Source organism: Pogonomyrmex barbatus, unplaced genomic scaffold (assembly GCF_055798465.1).
Source record: "Pogonomyrmex barbatus isolate J1 unplaced genomic scaffold, ASM5579846v1 scaffold18, whole genome shotgun sequence".
NCBI classification, from domain to species: Eukaryota; Metazoa; Arthropoda; class Insecta; order Hymenoptera; family Formicidae; genus Pogonomyrmex; species Pogonomyrmex barbatus.
The window spans coordinates 1,764,000-1,784,143 of NW_028297114.1; the positions used below are offsets into that span (position 1 = coordinate 1,764,000).

General features: G+C 35.6%; 1 protein-coding gene across 1 annotated transcript; it reads left to right on the plus strand.

Moving 5' to 3' along the window:
* Positions 1-3,209: 3,209 nt before the first annotated feature.
* Positions 3,210-19,916, plus strand: LOC105433961 (nose resistant to fluoxetine protein 6). Its single transcript, XM_011649482.2, has 12 exons — positions 3,210-3,935; positions 12,971-13,126; positions 13,766-13,986; positions 15,905-16,119; positions 16,527-16,782; positions 17,373-17,533; positions 17,618-17,786; positions 18,001-18,194; positions 18,569-18,698; positions 18,777-18,969; positions 19,057-19,202; positions 19,591-19,916. The coding sequence occupies exons 1-12, from the start codon at positions 3,665-3,667 to the stop codon at positions 19,735-19,737; spliced, it is 2,259 nt and encodes a 752-aa protein (XP_011647784.2). The 5' UTR covers positions 3,210-3,664; the 3' UTR covers positions 19,738-19,916.
* Positions 19,917-20,144: the final 228 nt, after the last annotated feature.

Sequence of the window (20,144 nt, forward strand, 5' to 3'; positions counted from 1 at the left end):
AGTTGAAGATTTTGGATCTCTCTTTTGATTTTATTTACGAATAATTTATTATAAATATTGCGAAATGCGGTGCAAAGTACACACAATAACGAAATGTTCGTTTAGTCAAAGATAGATATCAAATTTATCTTTAATGAATAAAATTCTTCACGCGGCTATTAATTCCTATTAATTCCTATTAATTCCTATTAATTCCTAGTTTTTTTATCAAACTGTCGAAATATTTGTGATTTTTGCGACGATAGCGACTTATAGTACAAGTTAACACGTGTAAAGGCTATCAAGGCTATCATGTTACAATTCTTCTTATGACAAACAAATATCAAACCTTCAAAATTTTCGACCTTGGATCCTTTCGCTATTTAAATTGTCAAGAAGTCATTCACAGTATAAAATATATCGTATATACAGCGAAAGACTCAATTAGTATCGCAAAAAAAAAAAAAAAAAACGACGATGAAATCCGATTTGACATGCTTCTCTTTTAAGAGTGAAAAGATGCCGTAGTCAACGAGAAACTAACGGCGTGGCAAACGTCGCAATGTTGCAACGAGAACGTCGTAAGGAATGCAACTCGTGAGGGTCCCCGACCCAGTGTCACTATTACGATTCACACGTTTGCCTAGGAGAATACTCGAGCCCCAATCAGATGTACACGCGATGTGTACGACGCCTTTGAAACTGTTTTGTACAAGCAAAGTGCGTAGAGACTCGTGCAACGTGCTCACTAAGTCTTGCATCAATTTGAATAAGATTTAGCAAATGCAAGTTTACCGTTTTCATAACGTAAGATTATTTAACTCTCGAAAAAAGAATAAACTTAGAATGGAATCTTTTACTTGTGCTTGTGAATTGCAACAAAGAAAAACCAATAATAGTAACGGAAATATATTTGGCTCTTATAAAAAAATCTTTTTTTTCCCAGTCTTAAAGAATATGTCAAATTATTAATAAAACAAATCATTAATTAATATGCCGATTTTGTAATATTTAAAATATTTTAAATTTTAGAATTTACATAAAATGTAAATTTTAAATGTATTAGGTACGTGATAATAAGAAGTTTGTATATCATTTGAAAATTTTGCCTCCGGCAATTTATTAAAATGCCGTTTCCATTTTAAAAAATAAACGAAGGAATAATATTTCGCGCGAATATAATGAATTCATTGGAATAATCGAATAATAAACAGTTGTGAGAACTTTTGTAAATGATGGTCCGAATTTCTGTGTCCCGAATTGAATTGTAGTATCTCGATTACAAGATGCCTGCGCAAATGCATAGCATTGTGGCGATAGTGGCACGTGTCAAAAGTTAATTAGCCTACGAAAGCAGCAAAACTTCGTAAGTGGAGAAAAGATACAGCTATGCAAACTGTAAGCGAGATGATTAATATACGAAATGGCAAGAATTTCGGGGCATTGCCAGAAAAGATCTTGAAACGCAGGATATCCTTGCGATGTGTGTGCGCGTATGTGACGTGTCATTAATCTCTACTGTCTGACAATTATTAAAGAGCCTAGTTCAGGTTTGCGAAATTGGTGGTCAATTTCTGGGAAAAGATGAGAGAAGGTCCATCCGAATTATTTAGTGGCGATCAAGAGCCGACTACCACACAGGTCGAATACCCGGAGCAACATCCAAGGCCGCATCGATCGTCGTCAAGATAATCTTTGCATTAGGCTAGAATCTTTTTTATAGCGACGTCATGTGCTTTCGGTGCGTATCGAGATTACGAAAGCGAATGAAATGGGCTTTTGCATACAATAATTTCTAACGCTCCTAATAGCGGGAATAATAAACGTGCGCGACAGTCTAATATGTTAATAACGTGAGATATTGCAGCATATTTTCTAATACTATGATAATTAGATTGCTGCACACACTCGTGAACCGACCTCTGTATTATTAATTAAATTCGCGTTGAAAGCAAGGCGAACTTGTGCTAAACCGGAAGGGATCGGGAACAGAAAAAAAGAATAAATATCATGCTCACATCTATTGTACCGCCTTAGATTGTTTTCGCTAAATATAGAGCAGATTTTTTTTTTATTAATTGATTATTATCGTATGCATGCGTCAGCAGAATGTTCACGATGTACAACATCGTCATGAACAGCAAAGGCAGCATATTTCGAACGATGTCGGCTGACAAAATTGATCTCCTTTCGTTACCGTCTCCGTTCGGTTTACCGTAAGACAAGTCTTTTCGTTGCGTCGAGCGCGAGATAAGAAAATTTTCGCATTTTCTTTTCTAAAGATTGAACATTTAACGAAAATAGTTTCTTTTGTTCTCCACGCCTTACATAATGAAACGATCAGACTCCGGTGGTAATCGTTGTTTTCCAAGGCCGTAACTTAACAGAAAATGTACTCAGTTAACAAAGACGGTAATGCCTCAAGGATGAGTTTTAATTGCAAGCTGATCTCGAGTCATCAGCAATGTCTCGCTTATGAATGACTACGCTAAACCACCGTCGAATTTTAATTGATCGCTGCCGCATAGAACGATATCGAATCTAAATGTGCCTTTGTCGCAACGACACTTCGTTAAGGATGGGACGGGCGCGCTTCGTTGGAGCGTAATTCTATAGCTTCTTTTCATCGACAGCCTTTGGAAATTGTGCGACTTCTTACATAAATTTTCCTTAAAAACTAAATTCCTCAATCCTCAAATATACGATTCACTTTCTCAAACTGACCCTGAACTCGTCACTTCGACACTTTCAAGTATACGCCGCAGAGGCGTGCAACGCTATTTTTAAAACATCTTTTTTCTTTAATACGTAACATGTGTGCAACGGTATGCGACAAATAACAATAACAATTATTACTTGTTAATGATTACTGTGAAATTCGTCGGAGAATTTGATCGATCTAATTAATTATACAAAAATTCTCGGAGCCCTTTTCTTTTATCTCGGATCTGTCAAAATATCAAATTATCTTCAAGTTTTTATAAATTGTTCCCGTGTCAAAATTCAGTCGAGTAAAAAAATTGACTGATGCGATGGTGAGTGCAAATTGACAATTCGAATCGATATTCTTAGAATTTTAGTTTGAATATTTCATGGTCCTTCTCTTGTCTTCCTGAGCACAGTCCCGTCGATCTATAAACGACTCCTTCACGCAGTGGACATGGTTACATCTATACACTCTTATCTTTTTTTTTTTTTGACGCGAGATCCTCGAAACCGAGAGAGTGGGAGAGAACGACGAGAGCGGTATGGTATCCACCCCTCTTCTCGGCCTCCCTATCGGCAAGGTGGCACAGGTGACTTCGTCGTCACGCGATCGAGTCGCGATCACTCGTAAAGCTCGCCTTCGAACAGCCGGGCAATTCGGGAGATCACGAATACATTCGATACAGCAACTCGGCGTGGCTCTCTCTCGTCATCAGATCGAACGAGTCCCACATCACGAATCTAATCACGATTCTTCCTCCGAGAGAGCATCTCCGGTGATTTCGGATCGAACGAAAATCCCATCGAGGCTACAGTGAAGCTATGACGATCGCGCAAGTGCGAGCATGATCCACGACTGATCGTTCACGAGTCGGTCGTTTCTTGAAAGAAGCTCACGAAATCGCGACACGAAAAAATTGAACAGTTCGTTAATTTTGCGTGAAATTCTCGGCCCGACACGCTCGTTTCGAGGGGAGTAATGGGAACGTTTGTGAGGATTTGGACGATTTTCAGTCTGATTGGTTTGTTGCATGCCGAGTCCCCGGTGGACGTTTTGACATCCTCGAATGGTCTCGGCACCTTCGAGGAGGAAGACATACTTCGCGTGCTCGCGCCCAACAAGACCGACACGACTAAGAACTTCACTTTTGTCGAGCTGATCAGCAGTCTCGGCAATTACACGCTCGACACCGAGAAAGATGTATGGAATGATGACAGGCCGAAAGCGCATCACACGAATCCGCACTATGGTAAGTGATAGCAGAACCATTACTCTTTTGTATGACAGGAATATCTATTTCGTAACAAAATTGAGAAACTTAATTTGGCCTTTCGCCACTTAGCCGCAAAAATATATTTTGCAAGAATAAAATCTTATTTTATAATATTGATATAAAATGCTAAAGAGGTGAAGATTTATGCTCTTCGCAAGAGGACGCGATAAATTGTAGATTTTAGTTTCATTACTTGATATTTGTTGCCGGAGCAAAGGATGAATCATGCAAATGAATATATAAATAACTAAAAATAAATAATCCTCCGGTATATTTTTAATCAGGTGGATCATAGGTGACGAACGGCTAATTTCAGACTCATTGACAAACTGATGTTGACAGGTTGCACCGATCGCGGTGTGTATTATTTATCGCGCGTACGCTGATTTCATCTTTTAAACATTAGCTGTTAATTGTAAAATCCACTCGCGGCAATCGAAATTCGCATCTTCGCGCGCTGCCAGCTCTCGTAATTAACAAAATGCTATTAACCTTTGATCGAGAGCGCGGAATGAAGCGTAAATACCGCGCCGCCTCAGCGCTAATAATAATTGACTTTTGACGATCCGTTGAAATTTACGGAACGATACTGAAAACTTTAAGATATCTCGATACAACGACAATTGGCGTGGATATTAATGTCGCTCGCGAGTCCGAGACATGTGTAATCGTTGCAACTTTATGTTGCAACTTTATAAACCGAAGGCCGACCGAATGCATTTATTCAAACTGCGTATCGTATTGAAGTGCGCAAGAAAAATTCGGAGTACCAGTTTCGATCTTCAATTCCGAGAATGTCCAAATGATTCCAATTAGACCTCGAGGGGGAAAGAAATTATTTCAGTCCCTAACAAAAAATACACGCACGGTTTTTCGCCAAATACGTCTGCATCTGAATGTGTATAACCTGGAGTATACAGAAAAAAAATAGTTTGATTGGCTGATAGCAAAATTCTGTTTTTCAAGATGAACAAATAAAAAATTTCAAAACTTGAAATTATCAGATTTCTGTTTAAATTAATTGAAAGTCTTGTTTAAATCTGATAACTTTAATCGAAATTTCTGATTTGTTCGTTTTAAAACAGAATTTTGATACAGCCAAACTATTTTTTTCTCCGAGTAGATTCTTCATTTATGTGCTTAATGTGCTCGAAGTCGGACATCGACGAAGAATGCACACGTCCGCAGAAAATGCAATGTGACCTTAATACGCATACGTAATACTTCGATATATAAGTGTCTCAAACTGATCCACTCTTCATGAACTTCTTAGTTGATAACTTCATGAATTTTCTTTACTTTTTACTTCATCTTCGGTTTGACAGGTTTCATGTGTATAGATATTTGCCATGACTGCGTTCTTGCTTTTCTCATCTGTCAGAATTATTAGAATTTGTGAGATGTCAAAGGGCGAAAATACTTTCGATGTTTCGACATGTTCGATATTCGAGAGCGATTTTTAGTGACAATATCGTACGCATTATGCACCGATGCACTGACGAACGTGACTGCGCTACTTGCGGCGTGACATAACAAAAGCCTTAAACATTTCAATATAGGAAGTCACGAAAGATATGTCGACATTTCGACATACTTTTAATGCAAGCTATAAACCTGAAAACGTCTGTCGTATTAATGTCTTTTCATTATTTACTCCATCAGAGCTCTACAAAATGTAAAACAATACATCATAAATTATATCTAATGAAATAAATTAATATTTTATTTATAATATTTAACATATTCATTGTCTGACTCGGAAATTATCAGATTGAGAAAATCGCGAAATTTTCTTATTAAGTTGAGATATAAATTTTTTGTACTTAATTTTATGTCTTATACTTTTTACTTCATAAACATGCGTATGTTAATATAATAAATAATATTAATAAATAATATAATAAATCGCGATGGACAATATATCGCGAAATTAATATTTAACATCTTATATAATTTTTCGAAACGCATTATTTAACGCATTATTAATCAGCGGACCGACTGTGCGTAATCCGAAATATCAGACATAATAATTTCATCGTTACCTTCGTATTTTATCGACATTTAGCTAAAATATATATCATTGTTAATACGGCAATCTGGATTAGCTCCGAATTCACATTTCTATTAATAATGAAAATCATTTTTTATCACCTAAGAGGAAAGATTTCGAAGAAACGTTTCGATGAAAGCGCGCTTGCGTTCATTTCAACAATAGAGAATTTATCCGATTCGGAGACCGGTTTCGTTCGCCAAATTATGGACACGTAGCTACGAATGTGACAAAAAACAGGATGAGGTAATGGTATTCCCTATCCGGATCATACCCATATCCGCTATAAAAACAAGTTCCTGCAGGCTAAACTTGGCTTTCGGAATGAAAAATTAATTCAAGATTGAACTTGTTCTAATTTTTATTCTATGTCACTGAATGCTTCTCTCCTTTTTTTTTTTATCTTTTCATTTCAGTAATACAGAAAATATTAATAGTGATTCGTTTAGTGATTACTTAACGATTAATATACATTACATATTACAGAAATTAAAAGAGAGAAACATTTATATAGAATACAAGTTAGAAGAAATATTTACCGTTATATCGCAAGGAGTTTGTCAACTTACCGTTTGTAGTTCAATTATAATGACGACGCATGGACGTGAGTTACAATGTCTTTAATTGATTTAACCTTTAACTATCCGCATAAGACAACCCGTATATACAATGCCATTAATCGCACGTGGTAGCACGCGTGCAATATCGCGTTACGCACCGCTGTATTAAGCGTATGAGTCATAGAACGCGATAGTATCCGTTAAGCAAATATTGATTTACACAAGAAAGATTCTAAAATTTGGAAAGAGATCGATCGCTTATTTTAAGAAATTCCGAAAAGCCTTGGTTGAGTCAGTAAATGCGTGAGCGATGATTAGGAAATTCGGCTTAAACTATATTCAAAAATTGTTTTCATCGATATAAATATATCTTTCGCTCTTGCATTATTTTAAATTAATGTAGAACGCCATTCCAATTAATCTCTTAATATTGGAAGAATTGTAACGACTGGTGGAAAGTCTCCTCGGCCGTATTTATATCTCCCAGACTAGAAGTGTGGCTTACACGTTAATCATATAAATATCGCATAATTGAATGTTGCAACTCTGTTTCTTGCATCTAACAAAATTCATTTAGACATTGCAAGGCAAACCATATCGGTAAATATCAAGAATCTCTTTCAAAAACATATTTATTATAATTATGCGTATATTTAGCCGTACAAAAAAAATCTTAAAAAGAAATTTGTAATATATGGAACATATAAAAAGACAGATTTTGAGATAGAAAATCTTCTCGGCCGTATTTACGCTTCACAGATTAGAAGTGTGGCTTACACGTTAATCATATAAATATCGCATAATTGAATGTTGCAACTCTGTTTCTTGCATCTAACAAAGTTCATTTAGACATTGCAAAACAAAACATATCGATAAATGGAATCAAGAATCTCTTTTGAAGACATATTTATGTATGTTTAACTGTACAAAAAAATCTTAAAAAGAAATTTGTAATATATAGAACATAAAAAGATAGATTTTGATATCTTGAAGATTTAGTAAATCTCTTGCAAAGAATATTTAGGGAGTATTAGATCAGGATCAGATTTCGGCATAATTCTTAAACAGATGTTTATTAATCTAAAACTGTCAAAGAACCAGTTTATAAATGTCACCATTTAACATTACCTTGACATTTATTAGACTCCTCTTATCTTTTTATCTCTTTTGGCCGGAGAATGCAATTTACCTTGATATCTACTCTAGTTAGTTCTAAGTGCAACCGATATAATAAAAAAAAAATTTGAATCCGGCTGTATCTATAATTCATTAATTCATCGGTTCAAAAGGCGCTTTCTAGATTGGTTTTTCTCCCGTCGAGAGAGTAGCAAGAATGCACTCTGAGCAATGAGACGTGTCCCAACTTGTTAATTATTACAGAATTGAAAAAAAAAGATTCTGAGAAAGGCCACTGTCACAAGTGCAATAAAAAAGAAATCAACGTTTCGTCACGCGATTGGACTTTGTACATGCGGCTGCTCGCTGTGTCATTAATTACATATCATTAATCGAGACGTCAAATTTCGTCCCGGATTGCCGCTATCATTACTGACGACTCCTTTATGAACGGAAAGTAAATATTATCGCATGCTGCATTACGCAATGCATGTGGATTGCCGGTGGACCGAAGGAAGGTCGGGAATGCGGTAACGTTCGATGGTTCAGGGTCACTATCGCCATATTTGTAACGATATTACAAAAGATTTCAGTTGCCCGTTAATAATGTCGTACGATGACTGTTTCAGAAAATTCAACTCCGATTTCCATTAAATTTGAATCCTGCCCATTTCTCGCCTTCTATTCTTTTCACATTTTCACATTGAATTTCCCTTCTATTTCCTTCATATTGAATTTGTTATTATATCCACTTGATTAAACTACACATTATATCTACCTTCATTTGACTTGATTCCTACCCACTTCTTTGCCTTCTATTCCTTTCATATTGAATTTGTTACACGTGCGTTAATAGTCTTGATAAATACAATATAACTCTTGCGAATTCACATCACTGGAGCGATTTAGCGGAAGCTTCCTGTTGAGAAACTTGACCTCCAAACTGGTTTAATAAATCCGAAGATATGCGTAAATTTATGAGAGAAGGGTCAGCTCGTCAAATCAAGGTCTTCTATAAAGGTCAACTATAATTAAAATTTATATTCGACACATAATTCTATCTTATTGATGATACTAGGATGATACTTCAGAAAATTAAGGTAATGTAATTTATTTCCGCTTTCACCTATAATTTAAAAGTCCTTAATATCCCATTTCAAAGTTTATACAAATCTGTAATTATTTGACGAGCCGCGTCTAATCATTATCTCTGCTAAGATGAAAACAACTGTTACTTTCATCGAAAATAATAGACAAACATGACGTAAATTCAGTTTTAAGTACATTAAAAAAAAAAACAAAAGTTTTTGATTATGATAGATTTAAAATAATGTGGAAATAATAAAAACTGATAGAACCGAGTTTTAATTTAAATGGAACATTTTGCGAAAGTATCAAGATTCTACACAACTAGTTTCCTAGTGTTTTAATGTCTGAGGCAATAAAACGAAAGATAAGCCAACACGATTAATTAATTACTTTAGGTATATAATTGTATGTGCAGCAAGCATTCCGCTGAATCTTGTGCGATGTGTTACGTTGACGTGAAACGAAATAAGGAATGTGTGTAAGGCAAAACGTCTTGATTCTTTTTCGTCGCTTTCGACGGAAGGTCCTTGCCATAACGCATTGTTGACGGATTCGGTGGAATGTTTCGCTTATTGCACGTCCAAAGTACGAAACTGTGTATAATGTAACTGTGAATAAACAAGGACGCATCCGTGTAAAAAATGTATATTTGCAATACGATTAAGAGGAGAAAGGGGGGACTTGTCCAATGTCCACATAATATTTCGCAATGTAATGTTGATCTTATGAACATTCCGCGGCATCAAACACGATGTTTAGAGTTGATACGACTGTTTTACTCACTGTTTTAAATATCTTGTAATAAATTTGTAATTCAATCGTAATAATGTAAAGGCAATTCTTTGATTAGTGATGAGTCGTTAAAAAAAATATCATATGGTATCCTTTGATAATGAATAATTCATCCGGGACACGATAAATTTTGATATATTATTTATTTGTACAGGGTACAATAATTTAAACATAATTTTTCAGTGAGCAGTTATTTTGGTCGTTGCTATTTTGGTCATGAGAAAACAGGATAAGAATCGAATTGATGAACTATGAAAAAAAACAAACGATTTTTTCCAAGGTGCGAATAAATTATTAATTTATTACGTCCTAGTCGTCTTTTAGAAATAAATAAAACCAACGCCAATGGCTGGCAATGAGCGTGTTTGATGAGAAGCTAATGAAGATATAAAGTCTCCTCCTTGTCCGTGCGTTAATTGTCCACACAACGAGACGTCGTAAATCGCACCGAGAGATGTAACGATATTTATCACGACAGATTAACATCGCCGATCATTATCGTGATTTCGTAATGGGATTTTGTGCTTGCGTATACGAAACAAGACCTCTACTTAAGAGCGCTCTAATTACAAGCGCGTTTTGTATCCGTGTCATCGTAGGATTGCCTTGTCAGGCCGCGATGAAGCCAGACTGTATGGTCGGCGACTTAAGAATAGAGTTAAAAAAAACGTACGCCTAATTCGGCCTTGCGTAATCGGCCGCTTGCGTCAATTGCGCCATTATGTTACGACGACCCACGTCAAATTCAAGTGTAACCCACGAGAAAATTCGGAGAAAATTACACGTGTAGAACTTTCTCTAGAATCAGGTGATGCATCCTTCCATCTTTTATGAGACTAGCATACTTGTGTGTGATTTAAGCTGGTAGTAATTCTTACTTCGTAATTCTTACTTCAAAATTTTCTTAAAATGCTAATGGAACTCTTCGACTGCTTTATGACATTGTACTCGAGATAATCTTAATCGTTCGAATGGTGCAAGCAGCGCGATCTTGCTGTTCCTGTTGACTATTTATGACGCTTTACGACGGCAATTTAATAAGCTTAACTAACGAATTCTATCGCAATGCACCATTAGCGTTATAACTCAAAATGGATTTAACGGATCAACTGAAACTTTTATTTTGTAATCTTATAATAAATATTCTTAGTAAGATTCTTCTTAAGTATTCTTAAAAAAATTAATGAAGATGCACAAAAACAACATGATCGCATTGCTTGGCATTTTTCGATTATATTTCTACAAATAGTAGCCCGCTTAAATAGTTAAATATTTATCAACTAACTTATTAACTGAGAGAATCTATGAAAATATCAGTCTTAGAATTATTGTTTATAATATAAAATAAAAATGGTAGAATGATACAGGAAGAAGTACAGAATATATAATATCGTTATTTAGAACACTCAAATGACTTTTTTAATTTATTCTACATATGCATAATTATCATATGCATTATTACAGCGAATAAAAACTGTTAAAAATAATGTAGCGTGGGCTGTGCCGAAGGCAAATCAAATCTGTGACCCTGGTAGCGAACGGTGTTAAACGCAAAGTGCAAAACGCGCGAGGATCGCTTGTAAGCAAAGTAATAACGACGTGTACAAATCGCTCGTTTTGCCCACACCACGCGTGTCATATTTTATACGATTGCTACAACCGATCGAGCAAACAAACCGCGACGCTAAGTGATTCCGTTCGCGCGGAGACCGCCGTCCCGGTTTCAACATCGACGTCGAACTCTCTGTGGACGTCCGGCTCCATTTTTCGATTGCCTCACGTTACCGCGAGAAAATCGTCGTGCCCTGAAACAATGGAAACCAGGTCGATTATCCGTCGCCATCGAAATGACCAGCGATGTGGATGGCTCAAATATATTTTAAGCTCCATTTCGCCCACAGGGCGCTGTGACTAATAGTTATAATAACGTACTATATTCGAAGAACTAGAAATGCAGACTGTATCGTTAAGATATTAAGTTAATTGGTATATTTAAATACTTAATTAATGTATAGAATTTACCTATGATATGATACAAGTAATTTATTTACCTATGATACAACTATAATAATTATGCAACATCATGTTGTCATTTTCTGTGTAATTGAGCACTTTTTCGCTTTTGAAACATGATTTATTCTGAGTTTAGTAACGAAGCACGTTACAACAAAATTACGTCATTAATTTAACAGATTTTTATTAATTATTCTTTATATTTCATGATATATTTGAAAAAAATGTTGTAATTAGGAGTTATAATAGTTACAAATACATCGTTCGCAAAGTTGTTAAAGCTGAAACAAAGACGTCCATATCATTTGTTAATTATCTAAGAAGAGGATCTATTTTTAGAGAGAAAAAAAAACACGAAGAATAACATTAGAATTAATATTAGAAATGACTACAGCTATATCTAAATAAATATATATAAAAAAATTCGAATAATTTATTACCTAAAATTACATAATGTATAATGTATAATGTTCTTTTATCTCTCTTGCGCAACGGCAGAATAGACGGTTTTATGATTCGCTAAAAATCCAATTGGTGATTCTATTATAGATTATATAATTCGCAAGTTAAATTTTTACGACTACCTTTTCGAGCTAATTAATTATGCATAATACCGGTTCAATGTTAGGCTGGGAACCCATTCTCAAGATCAAATTTGTACATTGACCTTTTTCATAATTTTATAATAAATTGCAATATCATTCGATACGGATCAACGACCTTAGATATTCCTCAATTTTGTCGATCTCATCTCAGCTCGTTTACAAGGTTAACTTTCAATTCAATTTATCGTAAAAGTTCTATCTCGCGAAACGAAGGTTAATTGTTTCACTTGTATGAGGGAAAGAGAAAGAGGAATCGGACGGAGGAAGAGGGACGAGGGAAAGGTCGTATTGAAAAATCAGTCCAATCTGCGTCAGCGATTCAGCATTGCGCGACAGTCGCGTTTCAAATATAGGCGGCGTTTTCAACATGCAACATCGATCGGGATTATATCGAGTGACTCTAGTGTGCCTAGTCGACTTTAGTCAAAAATGTCACTTTTGATCGGAGATTGCGTCACGGTTCGCAAAGCCGAAACGAGCACGCCGGGAGGTATCTTAATAACTCTCCCGCATTATCATGTCAATGTCAGGCAAGCGTGGCTTAACGTCGATAAAATACCTCGCTCGTGTTTGAACACGAGGCACGTAACCGGTCTCATGCGATTTACGTGAATCCCACGGCGATGTGCCAATTCGCGATAAAGAGGGGCGGGGAGAGGCCTTCGCAAATTTTCTCCGCTCTCGCGCGTGTCCAAGGATAAACTCTTCCTTGACGCGCGAATATCCGAGATCTTCCCGAATACCCGGCGGGCATTAAAAGGATTTTCACTTTCTTTTCTTTTCCAGATGACTTCCCCGAGAAGATCAACCTCGAGGCACGCAGATTATTGCAATTTCTCCCGCCGTACGACCCCGGCGCGGGGGGCGTCAGCGCGGAATGCAAACGACACGCCGATATCTTTCACGAGGAGCTCGCGAAATTCACGCTATGGGCGTTGAAAAGTAAGTCGGCCACCGATAAGTACATTCGGAAGGGCGAGTCTAAGGTCAGTTAAAGATAGCGCCGAATAATCTGAGATCAAATTATCGCGACGGTAATTACGATGGGAGGAGCTTATCGTTTCGAGAAATTCCTTCGAAATGATCGCGGGGGAAAGAAATACTCGTGTACCACGATCGTCGAATTCGAAAATAATTGGGAATAATTGACGGACGAATTTGTACCTAATGATCTTTCATAAGCGGGCCCGAACGATTGCACCGAATGTTTTATTTGCCGACGAACATTAATGCAGCACGCTATTCCGTATTCCGCGACACGAGGGGTTTAGCAACGGTTACGCTTGACAAGATAATAATCATTGCCAATTTCTCTCCTTTCCCTCTCCCTTATTCCGAATTCGCTGTGCATGTGCACACGCATTTTTTTTTTTTTTTTTTTTTATATTATTATATTACAGCGTCTGCCGAAAATAGTCGTCGGTCGAAAAATTTGTCATTGAGAGCTTTGCCCAACATCTACGACGAACACAGTAAGGAGTATCGTCCTCATGAGGAGGAGGACGTCGGGGGGAGGGGGAGGGAGAGGAAAGGTCCCGCCTTTCTATTTTCGCAATATTGATCGCTTTTAACGCTTTTTAGTGTACGACGCGACCGCGAAGGTGCCTTCCGGCCTGCTCAGCGGGAATGTTAATCAATTCGGCGATTTCGACGAGTGCGTCGGTGTCGAGGGCAAGGATGGCATTCGGGGACAGTATTGTCTAGCGTATTTGCAGCTGGACGTCGACCAGTCCCGGCCGGACCTCAAGTATCTGCATCGCCTGCTGCATTCGCATTACGCGTTTCGCAGTAACATGACCGACGTGAGTGTGTATAATGTGCATTCTCCCTCCGATGCGCCGGGACGAGCGAACCGGCGTGATCGATCGTTTCGCAATCAATCACAGGTTCCTTATCGCGATATCTCACGTTTGCGGTGAGAACGATCGGGCCGCTTCGGCACGTAGAATATCAAAACCGCGCGAGCGAATCGCCTAAAATTGATTCGTCATTCGTCAGTCTCCGCTGACTCTCGAGATTACGATAATATAGGCAACACGTATCTTTCGGTATTTCGCGAAGATACCTTGTAAAAATACGAATCGTGTTGGATGATAAAAATGACGTCAATGATGTTCACGCGCGATAAAGTTAACTGTAATGATTCGGAGAATCTGAATTTTTGAGTGAAAAATTTATTTCCGTATTCGGTTATTTCCCCTCGCGAACGTTATGTTCCCGGCATTTTAACGATTCGACAGATCATCCTTTGCTGCGTATGTTTAATCCCCTAATGAATATGTAATGGACACGTGAATCGCGCCGCGAAATTTATGTAAATCGACAAAGTAGAAGACATCAGCGGCCGGATGTCGACGAATAAAAGATGCTCGGCGAGCGATCGCGATGAAGACGCGCGACACAGGATGAATTTTAACAGAACAAAACGGAGAACTGCGTAAAAAAACAGTTACTCGAAAATATACTTACAAATCTCGCTGACCACCGGGAGATTAGAGTTTAGAAATGAGAAATTTCTATGGCTCCGAAAAATTTGAATACATGTCATAAAAACCTCATTAACGTTAATTATCATATTTGTTGAGATAATCAGATCTCAGGATCCAATAAAAATTAATTTACTATCATCTTATACACGTAACGGTCATTTTTTTTATATCTATGAAGAAAGAAATTAATTTCAGCGTATGATGGAAAATAAAAAAATTGCATGATTTCTCTTTTAACATTATAATTAAATATAGTTGTGATAAAAAAAGAAAAACAGCATTCTTGAGGTTTTTAAATAAAAATGAATCACACAAGAATGTGGATTGATGAAGCATACAGGAAATTCTTTTTGCTTAGATATCGACAATCTGATTATATAATAATAACAGATAATCACATACTTGTGTGCGTAACTGGTTAGAACAATCATCTGTCGTAATGTTGCATATCGGATTGATGCTAATGTCTGTTATTTCGGTATCGTTAACGTCGCACGGCGAGATCCAAGAACATTAATTATCGTAGCTTGACTGGCCAAACGTCAATTGCATTTTGAATTACTCGTTCCGCCTTCGCGGGAATCCTGGAGATATGATTTATAAAACGTCTGCGTCTTCTTTATTCATACCTCGCACAATCAAATGCTTTTAATAGACTTCCGTAAACGTACTCTCAAAAGCACCTGAGCGACGAGTATATTAAAATTCTTGTCGCCGCGAGGGTCACTTATGAAAGATCTCGTGGAAGATCTTCTTAGAAAAAAAGAAAAAAAAAACATCCTATTATCCTGTCAATTATGCATAATCGGGATAATAAACGATGAGTTTCCCCAATGTTTCCTTAAATAGTATTTTCGAGATTTTACATTTTTTTTCAATACGTTATAAATATTTATCGAAGCGAATATGTGTGTGTGTGTGTGTGTGTGTGTGTGTGTAATGGCAATTCTTTACAGGTGCTTACAAATGCATTCTTGTATGAGAAATTATAAAAAAAAAATAAGTAAAACAGGCAAAACCTTACATAATAGAAATAATTTTATGGCATAGAGAGCGCTATGGTAATTTCCAAGTATATAATTTGTCAATTTTTATTTACGAGGTTTTTGTCATTCGTTGAGTAGTTTATTCAACAATATTTGGCATAAATATAATATGACACTTATTTTTTACTAGCCAACAATTTTAATGCAAAATTATGTAACGTAAGATTATCCGCTTTTATTTCCAGCCCGGTCACAGAGTGCCGCGTTTTAGCAGCGTGAATTGGGCTATATGTACACCCGCATCATGTACAGCCCAAGATGTGAAGGCTTCTCTTCAACATGCAATCTCGAAATACACAGCTCAAACTGGTCTCAAAATTTCACTGCAAGTGGACCAAAATATGTGCCAAGTAAAAAAGGAGTACGTTAACGTTCTGTCAAAAGCAACCATCGCCACTAGGTAATAATATATATTTGTTCAAATCATACCATGTCGCATTATGTCGTACTGAAAATTGCATAAGTTAAAATTGCTAGACATCGCGATAAATCTCTATTGTTTCTTTAGAACGCTACTGATTTATTTTCAAGTCAATCGTTTACTACAGAATTTGTTAAATTAAGTTCTTAATACCTGATTGACGACCAAACGTAGATTAACTTTAATCTCAGGTCAACTTCAACCCTTCATCTTTTTCTAGATCTAATTAGAATTAGAAAAAGATAAAGAGCAAGTTAAACCGAAATTAAAGTAAATCTATTTGGAGGAATCGGGCATAAATGTGCTAAAACAAAAAGACGAAATAAACAATATTTTATTTTGGATTAATTCAATAATTTTCATGTCTGCTGTCTTATCTTTTCCAGTTTGCTTTTCATTACCGTGTTCGTATTGACTCTCGTAGCCGCGTACTACGATCATTGCGAAATACCGGCCAGCGAATTGCTTTTATCGTTCTCTTTGAAGCGCAACGTTCTGAAACTTTTCTCCTTGGAGAGGCCACAAGGCGACATAGCGGTGCTTCATGGTATCCGATTTTTGAACAGCGCTCTACTGCTCACAGCTCACAAGAGCATGGCGATATTCTTTATTCCTTACATGAACCGGACATACATGAGCGAGGTAATTATTAATTATCCATTTCCAATGTGCCACTTTTATTCAGTGATTTTAGGATATAAGTGAACCGCAAATTCGAAAAGATATCCGATATATTACATGTTTCACATAGATTCACAAGCTCTAATCTAAATATCATCTACACGGAAAGAACAACTTTGAAGTATTGTCGAAGTATTTAATCAGATACAGATCTACAAATATTTGTGTTGAATTATCAAAATAATTATGTAGAAAGTTTAAGCATGATGATAATACTGCAAAAATTTTTTATATCTTAGCAATTCATTTGAATACCTTACATAATTATTTTGATAAAATTATTTTCAGATATGTATCTGATCAAATTTTGAAATACCGCAGCAATAGTGTTCTTTCCATATAATTATGAGAATATAAGTGAAATATACACGTTTAATGTAAAATAATTATTTTACGAATCTTACATTTTGATTTCATGAATTTATCTATAATGTTCTAATTATTGTCGGTATTTCATCATAAATACATATATTATTTAAAAATAACGTAACATAAAAAGAATTTTAAACAATTAAAATAATTTTTAATCTAAAAATAATTTTTTAACATAGTTTTTAGGTAAACCATGGACCGTCATAGGAAGAGCGGCTAGTCTTTACACCGATCCGTTCATCATGTTATCTGGCCTGTTAACGACTTACTCTTTCGTAGGCAGATTAAAGAGGAACGGAACTTTAGACATTAAGAACGAATACTTATCGCGTTTATTAAGGTATTGATGTGCGTCCTAATCCGATAAATAGAAAAAAAAAAAAAAAAAAAAATAGAAAACTATAAACTATGCGTTCGATTTCAGGCTAGTGCCAACTCTAGGAGCATTGATATTGTTTTGTACTTACATTATGCCGTACATCGGATCCGGACCGCAGTGGCCGCTGGTAGTGGACAATCACGCGGAAATCTGCAAGAGAACGTGGTGGCGGAATTTCTTATTTATTCACAATTATTTCGGATTCGAAAATATGGTAAGTTGAAAAATATCGAATATACAAAATAATCGTTAAAGATAAAAGGAACTTTCCCAAAGCGCGCAAACGAGCAACAAACAATCTAAAGATAAAATTTAAAAAAAATGAGGGGGAACATCTTTTAAAAAAATTAGTAATGTCTTCTCGACTTTCTATGACTTTCAGTCCGCTCATATATCAAATGATAATTCATTTTTTTTTCTACTTTCAGTGTCTTACGCACACGCATCATGTGGGAATAGACACGCAATTGTTCGCGATTTCGCCCCTGATGGTGTTGCTCTTGTACAAGTCACCAAAGATCGGCGCTATTGTACTCGGTATAATAGCCTCGATATCTACAATATTGAGATTCTATGTCACCTACACCAAAGATCTTAATAATTATGTGTACTATGGCACGTCGTAAGTAAATTAATATTTAAACCTTTATCAACACCGACAAACCGTCTTAATATTAGAAACATACAAGACACGGCATTCGGTTCGGTTACGGCAGAATCTTGGTATCTAATTATTAATAATTATTTTTCGAATCCATAAATATATTTATGAATATTTATATAATATAATTATATAATTTTTTATATAATTTTATGTGATTATATTCAATATAAATTCAAAGAATTGTTATTAGACCATTATCAAGATCCAGCCACAATCAAATATGTCCTGTCTTATATATTTCTAGTGTTAAATCAATATTGCGCCATAATGTTACATCAAGAAGAGGTCGATTTCGATAAATTTTATTTACGCACATCTCGTTCTTACGCCAGGATAAGACAATTATTCGACACCGCCGATTTCTCCTACACGCTACCATCGCATAGACTGACTGTTTACATTATCGGTATCTTCGTGGGTTACTTGCTACGGAATATACCCAAGGATTTCAAGCTAAGCATAGTGAGTGGTCATTACGTCAATTGTTTATGTGTGGTATACGACACTTGTGATGAATATGCTAATTTTCAATGTTTTCAGACAGCCCTCTACACAGGCTGGACCGTGAGCAGCCTGATGTTTTTGACAGCTTTCATCGGACCCTCTAAAATGGGTTCCATCGATTACGTGTACAATCCGATTCACGCAGCTATTTACAACGCTTTCGCTCCCATCGGGTGGTGCGGCCTGTTCCTTTGGATGGCGATAACGCAGCACACCGGCAGTTCAAATGGTAATTACGCGTTGAAATTGCAAAATTGGCAATACATACAAAAGTGATAATTATCTGAATAACGTCTGTCACTTTCACAAATCGCAGGAATTCTGAATAGAATAGCTTCTTGGCGAGGATTTCTCGTTACCACGAGGATCAGTTATGCCGTATATTTAACGCAATTCCCAATATATTTCTACAATGTTGGCCAAACCCGCACCGCAGAACACTACGAATTTTTCAGGATAATGGTAAACTGAAAAACTTGCTCTGAAACTCGACTTGCTCTTGAAACTGCTGTTTTATTCGGATTTTTATTCGACTAAAATGTATTTTATTTTACTTACTTTCTTTTTTAAATTTTTTTCTTTGATATTTGATAATTTTGTTAATAAATGAATTTTTCTTATAAAACTTATATTCTTTCTCTTTTATTTTTTACAGTCTTTTGATTATATTAAATATATATCAAATAATATAATTATATTATGTAATAATATAATTTAAACAAATTCAAATAAAATAGCAGAATTAAATTTAAAATAAATATAATATTTCTTTCATTTTATTCAGCTTTGAAATGTGAAATGTTTTATTAAATGCAATATTGGTTATTAAAATATCTGTAATTTGTTTCAGGTAAATCTGAAAGAGATAATATGGATTCTTTTCATGTCTATAGTTCTCACACTGCTGTTCGATTCGCCTTTCCAGAATATAAAAAATTATATATTGAAGAAACCAACATCGAAAAAAGACATAACAAAATCATCCAAAGTTGAATGATTTTGTTTCAATTTTAATGATTTTGACCAAATATTTTATACATAGATGCAATAGTTTATATAGTTTACATAATTCTGTACATAGCGTTCTTTAAATTAAATTTGTAATAATTAATGTATAATGTATAGCTAAATTACAATCTAGAATGTGAAATATTAAAAAGAAGAAATTGAGAGAAATTATTTTGTAAAAATTAACTAAAACATTTTTATTTAGAAAAGCAACTAATAGATTGCATACAAATGAAATGTATTTATAAAAAAAATCTCTTTCCTTTTTTCATGAATATCCCTCCACCGCATTATGTGATTAAACATATATCACTTCCTTTTACATAGATTTTTAAATATAATAAAATATTAAAATATTAAAAGTATTAGTTTATTATTAATCTTTATACAATTAAC